Below are 14,570 nucleotides of genomic sequence, written 5' to 3'. Positions count from 1 at the left end.
TATCAAACTGCAGAACATTTTCTATTAAGCACTGCAGTCCCTATGCAATCTGACTTCAAATTTAAATTGTTTTGTTTGGTTTGTTTTATTTTTCTGTGAGGCTTTAGAAATAGTTTTTAGTATCTATTGACATTATTGTCAACATTTTGTATTAATCTGTGGCCAAGTGCTCAAATGTAGTTAATAATTAACATCAGTTTTTATCCATGCCAAATAGGTTGGAATAATGTATATTCAACGCAGACTTCTAAAAGCTTATTAATTAAAATATGTTGACACAAGTGAAACTCACTGCTCTATTTAAAGTGTATTTTATATGCAGCAAAGACATTTCATTAGTGCAGTGGTTCCAAAACTGGGGGCTGTGGCATCCTGGGGTGCCTCAGGGCAATTGTGGAGTGTCCCGGGTTGGTGGTCCAGGACCAACTCAAATTATTTATGGTCAATGTAATAGGCAAAACCAGTGCTTGTGCCTTCCAATCATAAAATATGCGGGCAAACATAAGTGAATCCTGTCCCTCACCACATAACAATCTAAGGATTATGAACACAAATTGCTTAATATATTTTCTGGATTTCTCAAGAAACTTTTGCCCTAGGAACAAAATTCTGATACTCTAGGGCACCCAGAAACAATTGCCCATGAAAAAAATGATGATACTCTAGGGCGTCGTGACTCTAAAAAGTCACTGCATTACAGGGTCACAATATTGTAGTTACAAGCAATGTGACTAATAGTCATGTCATGTCTATAACACAAACTTTCTCAAGGTAGTATATCAGTGACTGACCACCTAGCCCCAATAATTATTTATAACATGGATTTGTGTTCTCTGACCAGAGGAAAATTCCAAAAACATTGTACAAATATAACAGTGTTACATAAAACATCTTAAATCATATTGAAATCAGAAAAGGCCACAATATTTTAATGCTATGTAAGTACATATATATAACAGAATATATATAATTACATAGGAACAAGCGATATTTATTTTCTATAATTAAATTCCAAGTTCCCACACCTTTAGTGAATGAGCTCTAGTCAGATGACATACCTCCACAGCAGTCAGGGCCGTCTTAACAGCATTGTAGGTCCTGGGCAAAGCAATACATTGGGACCCTTAATCGACCATTCACGGGAATAAATAAAAACAGCAATCATATTTTACGTTTACATGTGGTCCTGCACTGTCTCGCCATATGCTTCATACACTGAATGGATGTCAGCACTCTGATTGGTGGATAGTTCCAGTCATCCACCAATGAGCATGCTGCCAGCCATTCACTGTCTGGCTACAGACTAGGAAGCAGGTAAAGGTTATGTGCAATTCACGATCAGAGAGGATGGGCAGCATTTTCTACCTGACTCCCAAGAAGCTCTGGAGGCACCATCCCAGGAGGCAGATGCTCCCTGGCCCAACCTGCTCCTGTTATGAAGGCCCTGACAGTAGTACTGTATCTTGCACCCATTATCACTCATGTAGAAGAGCAGAAACAATGACATGCCTGCAAGGTAATATACTCAGGGTTGCCATCATGCATTTCCCATACATTGTAAATTAATCTGGGAATTTAAATTTCTGTACAAATAGGTTATTAATATTTCCATACCAGATCCTCAAAAAGCAAACCCTTTAATAATGGCCTCATGGACAAATGAGGTACTGATATGTGACCACCTCATTTATCTTGTGCACCTCCTCTTTGAAAGTAAAATTATTGCAGCCCCCACATTTGTGATTACCTCCTATCTCATTTGTATTTCCTACTACAATTAATTTGATACCAAATGATCCTCTACACTTTTGCTTATGTGGAAGGAAATTAATTATTTATAAACGGCTTTCTCTGACAATTTTGACTCCTGCATCCATGATGTACCCATTATTATTATTAATAGTGCATTTTATGTCCTCAGCCTTTGGCGTATATTTACACGTCAGCACAAAGTAATCAGTTTATTTTTTCATATTCAGTGAGGTTATTAATTTAAATGTTTTCTGCAGTACCTTTGGTAAAAGCTTTGTGAAAGGCTATCTCCGTCATCTGTATCCTATAGCATTATGTGTCCGTTGGAATGTTTGTTCGAGCATTGCTGACATATTCTCTTTGATAACATAATTAGCATTGATAACATAATTAGCATTAGCATTCCACACAGCCAGCCAGCTGAGTAAGCCTCAGTTTGCGCAGCTGGCCAATGGATGTGTGGGCTGCGAGGCCAGGAAGTCTGTGTGTCACCCTTGGCTCGCCCCTCCTAGAAAACCGGGGCCTGATTCAAAGCATTGAGTGTCTGATTCAGAGATGGGCGGAAGTACAATGCCACATGCAAGCAGCATTTAATTGCTGTCTGATCTCTAGGAGGGGCATACAAGAGACGTTTTCAGTAGAAGAGACACCTCCTGCATGTAACTGCGATCCCAGCACTGCAACCAACGTAACAAGCTGGGATCCAACAATGTGACCATCGGCTGTGATGTTCCAAACAGCCGGCCAGCTGAGTAAGCTCCATCTTGTGCAGCTAGCCAATGAATGAGAGGTCAGGAAGCCAGCGTGGTGATTCGCAGACCCTTTGCTCACCCCTCCTAGAAAACGTGGGTGACACCCCTGTTTCTTGGAACGCAGCCCTCTCTCCAACCCCTTCTCATCCCTTCAATGTCACTGTCTGTCAATCAGGCAGCTGCAGAGGGGGATTGCATACAACATGACTCCCCCTCACTTCCACTAGCTGTAGGCGTACCCCAAGGCTCTGTCCTATGTCTTCTTTTCTCTCTCTATACGTCCTCACTAGGTAAGCTCGTTAGCTCTTTTGATTTCCAATATTATCTCTATGCTGATGACACTCAAATCTATCTTTCCACTCCGGACCTCTCCCCTGCTCTCCTCACTCAAATCTCCAACTGTCTCTCTGCTATCTCTGTTTGGATGTCCCAGCGATTTCTTAAACTTAACATGTCTAAGACTGAGCTGATCAGCTCCCCTCCCTCCCGCATAACCTCACCTCTCACAATCTCATTACCTATTGATGGCACTACTATCTCCTCTAGCCCCCAAGTGCGCTGTCTTGGCATAATCCTTGACTGCTCCCTCTCCTTCAAACCACACATTCAGCACCTCTCACAAACCTGCCATTTTCATCTAAAAAATATTTCCAGGATCAGACCCTTTCTGACCCAGGACGCTACTAATACCCTTATTCACTCATTGGTCATCTCCAGACTGGAGTACTGTAATGACCTCCTAACTGGCATTCTTGACAAACACCTCTCTCCACTCCAATCTATGCTCAATGCTGCTGCCCGGCTCATCTTCCTCACCAAACGCACTACGTCCACCTCTCCTCTCTTACTAGACCTTCACTGGCTCCCCTTTCCTTTCAGAATCCATTTCAAGCTTCTCACACTCACTTACAAAGCCCTCACCCACTCCTCTCCCATTTACATCTCTGACCTTATCTCTCCTTACACTCCCACCTGTCCTCTTCGCTCTGCTAATGCACGCCGACTCTCCTGCCTACTGATTACTTCCTCCCACTCCTACCTGAAAGATTTTTCACGTGCTGCACCACTTCTCTGGAATTCCCTACCTCTCCCCCTCAGACTCTTCACCTCTCTACAAAACTTCAAACGGGCTCTCAAGACCCACTTCTTCACCAAACCCAGCCAAATCTCATGCTCTCTATGTACCCCATCTGTGTCACCCCTGTCTGTCTACCCCTCACCTTTAGAATGTAAGCTCTCACGAGCAGGGCCCTCTTCCCTCATGTGCTTATCCTTTCTCTTTAATAATCTTCAACTGCATCAACTCCAGCAGTCCTCTGCCACCTGATACTTATTTCAGTGTCATCTGCTGATGTAACTATGTGTATTTACCCTTTACTTGTCCTATATTGTCTTCAACTGTAAGTTGCTGTTTTCCTGTTTTGATTATTTGTTTATATACTCTGTAATTGGGCGCTGCGGAACCCTTGTGGTGCCATATAAATAAAGGATTATAATAATAATAACAGCGGAAGGCCCGTTTTGCGCATGCATAGAACTGGCCTTGTACAGCAATAACTATGAATCTGCGCGCGGTACCTCAACACTGCTGAACTCGGAATCAGTACCTGGATCCATATCCATTGCAAAATTAGGATATAGGGCCGCCCCTGCAGTGCACATGGTTTTGCCCAACTGCTAACAAATTTGCTGCTGCGATCAGAACTGAATTACCACCCTAGATATGTCTCATGGTGCAGATGTGTTCCATGGTGACTCACTGTGGTGTATGAGACAGATTGTCTCATCAAGGAGGCAAAATGTCTATAGAATAAACAGAAAAGCCTTCATGAGTAAGCTGTCTTGTTAATATTGATCATTTTACCTTCATTTAAATAGCTCCAGACAAAAAAAAGTCACCTCACCAGTAGTATTTCTTATCACTGCTATTCGCAGAAATAAATTCTGTACCGCCTGGATTTATGAAGAAACATGTCCAGCGTCAGTGGCTCAGACATGAGTCTGTCCGTCTCTGCTATGTGTAATGTAAAGTAATTGCACTAGTGATCACTTTACTTTGTGCTGCTGGACCCCCTGCTGCCTGCTGTGCATGCACAGTCATTAGAGCACGCATGTGTGAGTGGCTATTGCTGTAAAGGGAACCAAAGAATGCCTATCCTGGTAAATTATGTGATGTGTGACCTATAGGCTACAATGGCTAACGGGTGGTATTCACATGACCTCCTCCACCATCCCGACGGCTCACTATCCTGATGGTCGGCATGCCGACCAACAGGGACTATTCCCACTCGTGGGTGTCCACGACACCCATAGAGTGGGAATAGAACCCGTGGCGACCGCAGGTCGCCACCGAGCCCGCAAGGGGCTTGCTGCACTCACTCCTCCCCGCCGGGATCCCGGCGTCGGTATGCTGCCGGGATCCCGGCGTCTGTAAGAGACCGCCGGTCAGCCGTACTACACCCATGGCTAACAGATTCCAGTGCTTGGAGAATCTCACATTATAACAGCCCCCATAGAAACCTATGGGTGCTGCCATTGTGATCGGAAATAGGGGAACCGTAATATATATCTCCGATATCTGCTGTGGTACCATCTACATACATCCAGGGGATACTTACCTTTTTTTTTGGGGGGGGGGGGGGGGGGGTCTGCCTAGAACAGACATTTTCTTGGGATTTCCTGCAAAATGTGTTTAATAAATATGTATTGTATTGCTATATTTTCACAATCAAGCTCATTTTTTGAAGTGGATGTTTCAGTTGGGGCCTATTCATCACTAAATGGCCTCAACGGGCCATTCATCATTAGGGGTCCACTAGGACCACCTGATATTCAGTAACATTTTAAAACTTTAAAGTGTTTCGAGTTTGCCTATGAGAACTAACTCCATCTTCAGAGCCTATGTGAAAGAGTTCCGTGGGTGCGAAGCAGAATCTGAGCAGATCCCTCAGCTGCCTCCTCCCTGTCTGAACAACTGCTATGTGACAGCGTGTCCTCAGGCCACACATGCACAGGAGCCAGCGACAGTTAATGCTGCTACTGAATTTACTTTTCGGAGCAGCTGTCCCGACACAGGAGCAATGCTGAATATCTCAGGTGATAAGTATTCCCTGCCACAAGTATGGCCCTCGATGATGAATAGGCCCCTTGTGTGTTGTTCTGCAATAAACGCATTGCCATAATAATCGGCCTCTTATGGAGGCCTTCTCTGCAACCTTATTAGACTTGTATTAACCTGATTGCAAGATGGAACATAGCTTGTCATAATAGTATAGTTTTAAGGGTTTTTAGGTACATATTTTAGGATGTATTACCATACATATTGGCCTAGCCCATAAAATGTTGTTCTGTATTGTTTATAGGCAACAAGAATACTTTAGGGTTTGCAGTTGAATGAAAAGAAAAACAGTGTTAAATATCTGGCATCATCACATACATGGGGGTAATTTACTAAGATGGGAGTTCTATTTTAGATGGGATGTTGCTCATAGCAACCAATCAGATTCCAGGTATTATCTTCTAGAAGGTGCTAGATAAATGAGAAGTAGAATCTGATTGGTTGCTATGGGCAACATTCCATCTTAAACAGAACTCCCATCTTAGTAAATGTACCCCGTGGTGTAAGATTTTCCAGTTCAATTAATGTATTAAATGTGTGAAACTAATTTTTTCCCTTTGTTCTGCCATTCAATGCTCAGATCTGCAGCCTCATGAGGGGAGGAATTGCCGAGAGAGGTGGTGTAAGAGTGGGACACCGTATTATTGAGATCAATGGACAAAGTGTGGTGGCCACAGCTCATGAGAAGATCGTCCAGGCACTCTCCAATTCCGTAGGGGAGGTAAGAGTTTGGGACGTGCTCTCTGTGATGTCTCTATGTAATTATAACACAAAGCCTTCAACATTTTGGATGTGATGAATCCTTTTCATGCTAAAAAGTACACAATAAATTGCTCCTGTAATTGCAAGGACAGTGAGAATGCATAATACTGTAGTCCCTATTAGTACTTGTTGTATATTAATGTTTGGTTTTTGAGATTATAGGAATGTATAGATTTGATTGCTTTGCTGGGCACATCCTCTATGTAAGGATAGATAATGCATCCCATTTATACAGCAATGTACCTACTGCGTGTCTATTGTAAAGATTACTGAACAACAGTCACATATTGCCATCCAGATTAGAGGGGGAAGCAGATACAGGAATTCATTTCCCTGTGCATTGAATGGAGACGTTTTGTGCTATGAATATTTTCTTTCACTGAAGTCCGTCTCCCCAGCCTGATATCCTGTGCTCAGATCCATTGTGCATGTGAAGGCTTTGAACATTTCATTTTAGATGTTTCATTGATGAGATAAATTGATATTTAAAAGCAATGAAGAAGAAAGGATTTCAGGCTTTTTTTTTTTTAAGTGTATAAAAAGGTATCATGAACCCCAGCAGTTCTATTTTATTCTGTTCTGTATGCACACATGTGATAGGAGATGGCTGCTGAGGTTCTTGTCATTATACATTTTATGTATATATATATATATATATATATATATGTATATACTGTATATATATATATTTAAATAACACTTTTTCCTGCAAAAAAAAACCCCCAGCATTCACATTTCAGTAGCAGCGTTTTTACTTGAAAAAACGTTAAATATTCATACAATCAAAATGTACTGTCAGCAGCCCCTGAAGAAGACCAATTGATTGTGGTTGAAACGGGTGTTGGGTGGCTGCTGACATTACATTTTGACTGTATGGGTCTGTATGGGTCTTTGACGTTTTTTCAAGTAAAAAAGCTTCTACTGAAATGTGAGTGCTGGTTCTTTTTTATTTTTCTTGCAGAAAAAAATGAGTGTTATTTACTAATAATTCTGAACCCTGCACCACTCTCTATAGTAGATACTGAGTAGATACTATATATATATATAGATGAAGCCAGGTTCAGCTTTGCCGTGATGCATACACACATGAGCATGCATCTCAGCATACGACTATTTGTTACAGCGCGTGCCTAGTCATTGATTCCCTAAAACTAGCAGGCACTCTTTTCATGATCGCTTTGCTAACGCACCATGGCATAGCTGAGCCTGGCTATATCTGTAACACACACACACACACACACACACACACACACACACACACACACACATATATATATTTAAAAAAAAATATATATATATGTATATATTTAAAAAAAAATACACACATAGTGTGTGTGTATATATATATATATATATATATATATATATACTGTGTGTATATACTAGAGATGTGCACCGGAAATGTTTGGGGTTTCGGTTTTGGATTCGGTTCCGCGGCCGTGTTTTGGATTCGGACGCGTTTTGGCAAAACCTCCCTGAATTTTTTTTGTCAGATTCGGGTGTGTTTTGGATTTGGGTGTTTTTTAAAAAAACCTCAAAAACAGTTTAAATCATAGAATTTGGGGGCAATTTTGACCCCATAGTATTAATAACCTCAATAACCATAATTTCCACTCATTTCCAGTCTATTCTGAACATCTCACACCTCACAATATTATTTTTAGTCCTAAAATTTGCACCGAGGTTGCTGAATGACTAAGCAAAGCGACCCAAGTGGGCGGCACAAACACCTGGCCCATCTTGGAGTGGCACTGCAGTGTCAGACAGGATGGCACTTAAAAAAATTGGCCCTAAACATCACATTATGCAGAGGTAAATAAAAAAAAAGAGGTGTAAGATGGAATTGTCCTTGGGCCCTCCCACCCACCCTTATGTTGTATAAACAGGACATGCACACTTTAACAAACCCATCATTTCAGCCACAGGGTCTACCACACGACTGTGGCTGAAATGACTGGTTGATTTGGGCCCCCACCAAAAAAGAAGCAATCAATCTCTCCTTGCACAAACTGGCTCTACAGAGGCAAGATGTCCACCTCCTCCTCATCGTCCGATTCATCACCCCTTTCACTGTGTACATCCCCCTCCTCACAGAGTATTAATTCGTCCCCACTGGAATCCACCATCTCAGGTCCCTGTGTACTTTCTGGAGGCAATTGCTGGTGATTGTCTCCACGGAGGAATTGATTATAATTTATTTTGATGAACATCATCTTCTCAACATTTTCTGGAAGTAACCTCGTACGCTGATTGCTGACAAGGTGACCGGCTGCACTAAACACTCTTTCGGAGTACACACTGGAGGGGGGGCAACTTAGATAAAATAAAGCCAGTTTGTGCAAGGGCCTCCAAATTGCCTCTTTTTCCTGCCAGTATATGTACGGACTGTCTGACGTGCCTACTTGGATGCTGTCACTCATATAATCCTCCACCATTCTTTCAATGGTGACAGAATCATATGCAGTGACAGTAGACGACATGTCAGTAATCATTGGCAGGTCCTTCAGTCCGGAGCAGATGTCAGCACTCGCTCCAGACTGCCCTGCATCACTGCCAGCGGGTGGGCTCGGAATTCTTAGCCTTTTCCTTGCAGCCCCAGTTGTGGGCGAATGGGAAGGAGGAGCTGTTGACGGGTCACGTTCCACTTGACTTGGCAAGTGTCTTACCAGCAGGTCTTTGAACATGTGCAGACTTGTGTCTGCCGGAAAGAGAGATACAACGTAGGCTTTAAACCTAGGATCGAGCACGTTGGCCAAAATGTAGTGCTCTGATGTCAACAGATTGACCACCCGTGAATCCTGGTTAAGCGAATTAAGGGCTCCATCCACAAGTCCCACATGCCTAGCGGAATCGCTCCGTTTTAGCTCCTCCTTCAATCTCTCCAGCTGCTTCTGCAAAAGCCTGATGAGGGGAATGACCTGACTCAGGCTGGCAGTGTCTGAACTGACTTCACGTGTGGCAAGTTCAAAGGGTTGCAGAACCTTGCACAATGTTGAAATCATTCTCCACTGCGCTTGAGTCAGGTGCATTGCCCTTCCTTTGCCTATATCGTAGGCAGATGTATAGGCTTGAATGGCCTTTTGCTGCTACTCCATCCTCTGAAGCATATAGAGGGTTGAATTCCACCTCGTTACCACCTCTTGCTGCAGATGATGGCGGGGCAGGTTCAGGAGTGTTTGCTGGTGCTCCAGTCTTCAGCACGCGGTGGCTGAATGCCGAAAGTGGCCCGCAATTCTTCGGGCCACCGATAGCATCTCTTGCACGCCCCTGTCGTTTTTTTAAAAATTCTGCACCACCAAATTCAATGTATGTGCAAAACATGGGACGTGCTGGAATTTGCCCACATGTAATGCACTCACAAAATTGGTGGCGTTGTCCAATGTCACAAATCCCCAGGAGAGTCCAATTGGGGTAAGCCATTCTGCGATGATGTTCCTCAGTTTCCGTAAGAGGTTGTCAGCTGTGTGCCTCTTATGAAAAGCGGTGATACAAAGCGTAGCCTGCCTAGGAACAATTTGGCGTTTGCGAGATGCTGCTACTGGTGCCGCCGCTGCTGTTGTTGCTGCTGCGGGAGGCAATACATCTACCCAGTGGGCTGTCACAGTCATATAGTCCTGAGTCTGCCCTGCTCCACTTGTCCACATGTCCATGGTTAAGTGGACATTGGGTACAACTGCATTTTTTAGGACACTGGTGACTCTTTTTCTGACGTCTGTGTACATTCTCGGTATCGCCTGCCTAGAAAAATGGAACCTAGATGGTATTTGGTACCGGGGACACAGTACCTCAAACAATTCTCTAATACCCTGTGAATTAACGGTGGATACCGGACACACGTTTAACACCAACGCAGCTGCCAAGATTGAGTTATCCGCTTTGCAGCAGGATGATTGCTGTGATATTTCATCTTCCTCGCAAAGGACTGTTGGACAGTCAATTGCTTACTGGAAGTAGTACAAGTGGTCTTCCGACTTCCCCTCTGAGATGACGATCGACTCCCAGCAGCAACAACAGCAGCGCCAGCAGCAGTAGGCGTTACACTCAACTATGCATCGGAGGAATCCCAGGCAGGAGAGGACTCGTCAGACTTGCCAGTGACATGGCCTGCAGGACTATTGGTTTTCCTGTCTAATGAGGAAATTGACACTGAGGGAGTTGGTGGTGTGGTTTGCAGGAGCTTGGTTACAAGAGGAAGGGATTTAGTTGTCAGTGGACTGCTTCCGCTGTCACCCAAAGTTTTTGAACTTGTCAATGACTTCTGATGAATGCGCTCCAGGTGACGTATAAGGGAGGATGTTCCTTTTGCCAGCTTAAGTCTTTTCATTTTTCTAGCGGGAGGATGAGTGCTTCCATCCTCATGTGAAGCTGAACCACTAGCAATGAACATAGGCCAGGACCTCAGCCGTTCCTTGCCACTCCATGTCGTAAATGGCATATTGGCAAGTTTACGCTTCTCCTCAGACGCTTTTAATTTAGATTTTTGGGTCATTTTACTGAACTTTTGTTTTTTGTATTTTACATGCTCTCTACTATGACATTGGGCATCGGCCTTGGCAGACGACGTTGATGGCATTTCATCATCTCGGCCATGACTAGTGGCAGCAGCTTCAGCACGAGGTGGAAGTGGATCTTGATCTTTCCCTATTTTACCCTCCACATTTTTGTTCTCCATTTTTTAATGTGTGGAATTATATGCCAGTAATATATCAATAGCAATGGCCTACTGTACTGTACTATATATGTATACTGTTGGTCACCAAAATGCTGCACTGTAATACTATATATACTGCTCACAAAAATGCCGCACAGATATGGAATGGATACATGCAGTGACACAGAGCTGCAAGATACAGCAATGGCCTACTGTACACAACTATATACTGTTGGGTCACCAAAATGCTGCACTGTAATACTATATATACTGCTCACAATAATGCCGCACAGATATGGAATGGATACGTGCACTCAGTGACACAGAGCTGCAAGATGCAGGAATGGCCTACTGTACACAACTATATACTGTTGGGTCACCAAAATGCTGCACTGTAATACTATATATACTGCTCACAAAAATGCCGCACAGATATGGAATGGATACGTGCACTCAGTGACACAGAGCTGCAAGATACAGCAATGGCCTACTGTACACAACTATATACTGTTGGGTCACCAAAATGCTGCACTGTAATACTATATATACTGCTCACAAAAATGCCGCACAGATATGGAATGGATACGTGCAGTGACACAGAGCTGAAAGATACAGCAATGGCCTACTGTACACAACTATATACTGTTGGGTCTCCAAAATGCTGCACTGTAATACTATATATACTGCTCACAAAAATGCCGCACAGATATGGAATGGATACGTGCACTCAGTGACACAGAGCTGCAAGATACAGCAATGGCCTATTGTACACAACTATATACTGTTGGGTCACCAAAATGCTGCACTGTAATACTATATATACTGCTCACAAAAATGCCGCACAGATATGGAATGGATACGTGCACTCAGTGACACAGAGCTGCAAGATACAGCAATGGCCTACTGTACACAACTATATACTGTTGGGTCACCAAAATGCTGCACTGTAATACTATATATACTGCTCACAAAAATGCTGCACAGATATGGGATGGATACGTGCAGTGACACAGAGCTGCAAGATACAGCATTGGCCTACTGTACACAACTATATACTGTTGGGTCACCAAAATGCTGCACTGTAATACTATATATACTGCTCACAAAAATGCCGCACAGATATGGAATGGATACGTGCACTCAGTGAAACAGAGCTGCAAGATACAGCAATGGCCTATTGTACACAACTATATACTGTTGGGTCACCAAAATGCTGCACTGTAATACTATATATACTGCTCACAAAAATGCCGCACAGATATGGAATGGATACGTGCAGTGACACAGAGCTGCAAGATACAGCAATGGCCTACTGTACTGTACTACTATAATTATTATATACTGGTGGTCCCCAGTCCCCACAATGCAGCACACTGATCAGATATTTGCAGCACACTGAGCACAGATATGGAGCGTTTTAAGGCAGAGAACGTAGATATTTTCAGCACACTGAGCACAGATTATTTGCAGCATACTGAGCACAGATATTTGCAGCACACTGAGCACAGATTACGGAGCTTTTCAGGGAGAGAACGCTGCCACGTCCTTTCCGTTCAATCTCCAATGCAAGAGTGAAAATGGCGGCGTCGCGCGGCTCCTTATATAGAATAAGAATCTCGCGAGAATCCGACAGCGAGATGATGACGTTCCGGCGCGTTCTGGTTAACCGAGCAAGGCGGAAAGATCCGAGGCTGCCTTGGAACCGTGTAAAATGGGTGAAGTTCGGGGGGTTTCGGATCTCGAGGAACTGAACCCGCTCATCTCTAATTTAAACACGAGGGTGCTGGCGGCTCCGCCGTTCGCCCATCCCCCTGTAACTCAGAGCAGCAGCCGACAGTCGGAGCCGGCAACTGCTGTCTGAGTGCGTTCTGGCCAGATGAGGAGGAGGGTCTGCAATCCCCTCTCCTCTCCCAAGTGCTTCCTCACTGAAGATGTCCTTGCCGCTGGGGATCTGACGTCACAAACTCGTGACCGTCCCCGGCGCTAAACTCGAGGAGCAAATGTCATCTGCATGCTGCAGTTCTGGGCTAGGTAAACCAACTACAGTACTGTGTATTTGTCATCCACTGCTGTCACCTTCTGTGTGGTGTCACTCTACTTGGTGTCACTATCTCACTGTCACTCAATGCTGTCACCCTCTGCCTGGTGTCACTCTCTCCCAGTCACCATCTCCCTGTCGCTCACTGCTGTCACATGCTCCCTGTCATCCACTGCCTGATGTCACCCTCTGCCTGTTTCTCACTGCTGTCACCCTCTCCCTGTCACCCACTGCTGTCACTCTCTACCTGGTGTTACCCTCTCCCTGCTGTCACCCTCTCTCTGTCACCCATTGCTGTTACCCTCTCCCTGGCACCACTCACTGCCACTCCCTGTCACCCACTGCCTGTCATGTCCTCTTTCACCCACTGCCTCTACCTGGTGCCACCTTCTACCTCTCCCTGGCGTCACCCACTGCTTGTCACCCATTTCCTCTCCCTGGTGTACCCATTCCCTGTCACAAACGCACTCTCTCCGTCACCCTCTCCTTGTCACCCACTACCTGTCATCCACTGCCTCTCCCCTGCATTATTATCACCCCATTACCTTCTCTCCATCTTCTGTCACCCTCTGCCTTTCCAAAACATCACCCTCTCCCCGTCATTTGAGGCCATGCTCCCTTTTGAAGGCCACACCCACTTCTACGGGAGCGCGTGCAGATAGCACCCCCCTCTTCCTTTGTCATGGTGCACACACACACCCCTGTCATTTTGTTCTGGATCTGCCCCTGTACATAGCTTTTGTATTGGTTGTTTTTTTTTTTATTTATTTACTATAGTTATTTTTGGGACTATTCAATAAATTGCATATCTCATGATCCGTACACTCCTAGATCTTTATATAACTGTATATTCACTATGTTTTTCTGCATGTTAATGTAGATGCTTAATTTGTGAGTGCTGTGCAAAATGTTTGCTTTGAATATGTTCAACTAAGATGCTAGCGCTGATTTTAGTTACTTTTAATTACTTTAATCTTTCTGACAAATATGTAGCTATGCATATCATTTTTTTTCTTTGCATTTACACGGTCTGTAATAGTGTGTGGCATAATTTGTAAGGGGCACTACTACTGTGTGGAAAATGCTTTCCCTCTGTTTTGTGTGTGACCTACACCAATGAGGGGAGGCACTCTGCATACCAGCGCCAGAATCCTGACCGCCGGGATACCGTCAACTATTCTCCCTCTTGGAGTGTCCACGACACCCCTGGAAGGAGAATAAATAGAGTGGCGCGTGTAGCACGCCACCGTGCCCACAGTGTGGCGAACGCAGGGAGCCCGCAAGGAGCTCTTTTGCACTCGCCCCACTGTCGCCATTCCAACGTTCGAGATCCCGAGCACTGGTCAATTGTATTAGACCCCCTATGAGGTATCCACTTTACCTAACAACCTACCAAATATCTGACTACGGCACTTGTTTGAATTCTCTCCAGGATGAGCTCTGTTGTACACTTGTTCTAAAATTAATTATATTTGCAAAAGCATAGACTAAGAAGTA

At 44.2% G+C, this 14,570-nt stretch overlaps 1 protein-coding gene across 6 annotated transcripts in view; it reads left to right on the top strand.

The window, feature by feature from the left end:
* The window catches only part of APBA2 (amyloid beta precursor protein binding family A member 2), a 645,362-nt gene that overhangs the window by 620,159 nt on the left and 10,633 nt on the right, over window positions 1–14,570 (top strand). For all 6 annotated transcript variants that reach the window (XM_063926236.1, XM_063926237.1, XM_063926233.1 and 3 more), the window contains one exon: window positions 6,203–6,343. In XM_063926236.1, the coding sequence (XP_063782306.1) occupies window positions 6,203–6,343 (141 nt within the window). The remainder of the gene's footprint in view (window positions 1–6,202; window positions 6,344–14,570) is intronic.

The sequence above is a fragment of the Pseudophryne corroboree genome, chromosome 6 (genome assembly GCF_028390025.1).
Source record: "Pseudophryne corroboree isolate aPseCor3 chromosome 6, aPseCor3.hap2, whole genome shotgun sequence".
In the NCBI taxonomy this organism is placed as follows: Eukaryota; Metazoa; Chordata; class Amphibia; order Anura; family Myobatrachidae; genus Pseudophryne; species Pseudophryne corroboree.
This window is presented reverse-complemented; position numbering and strand designations above follow the sequence as displayed.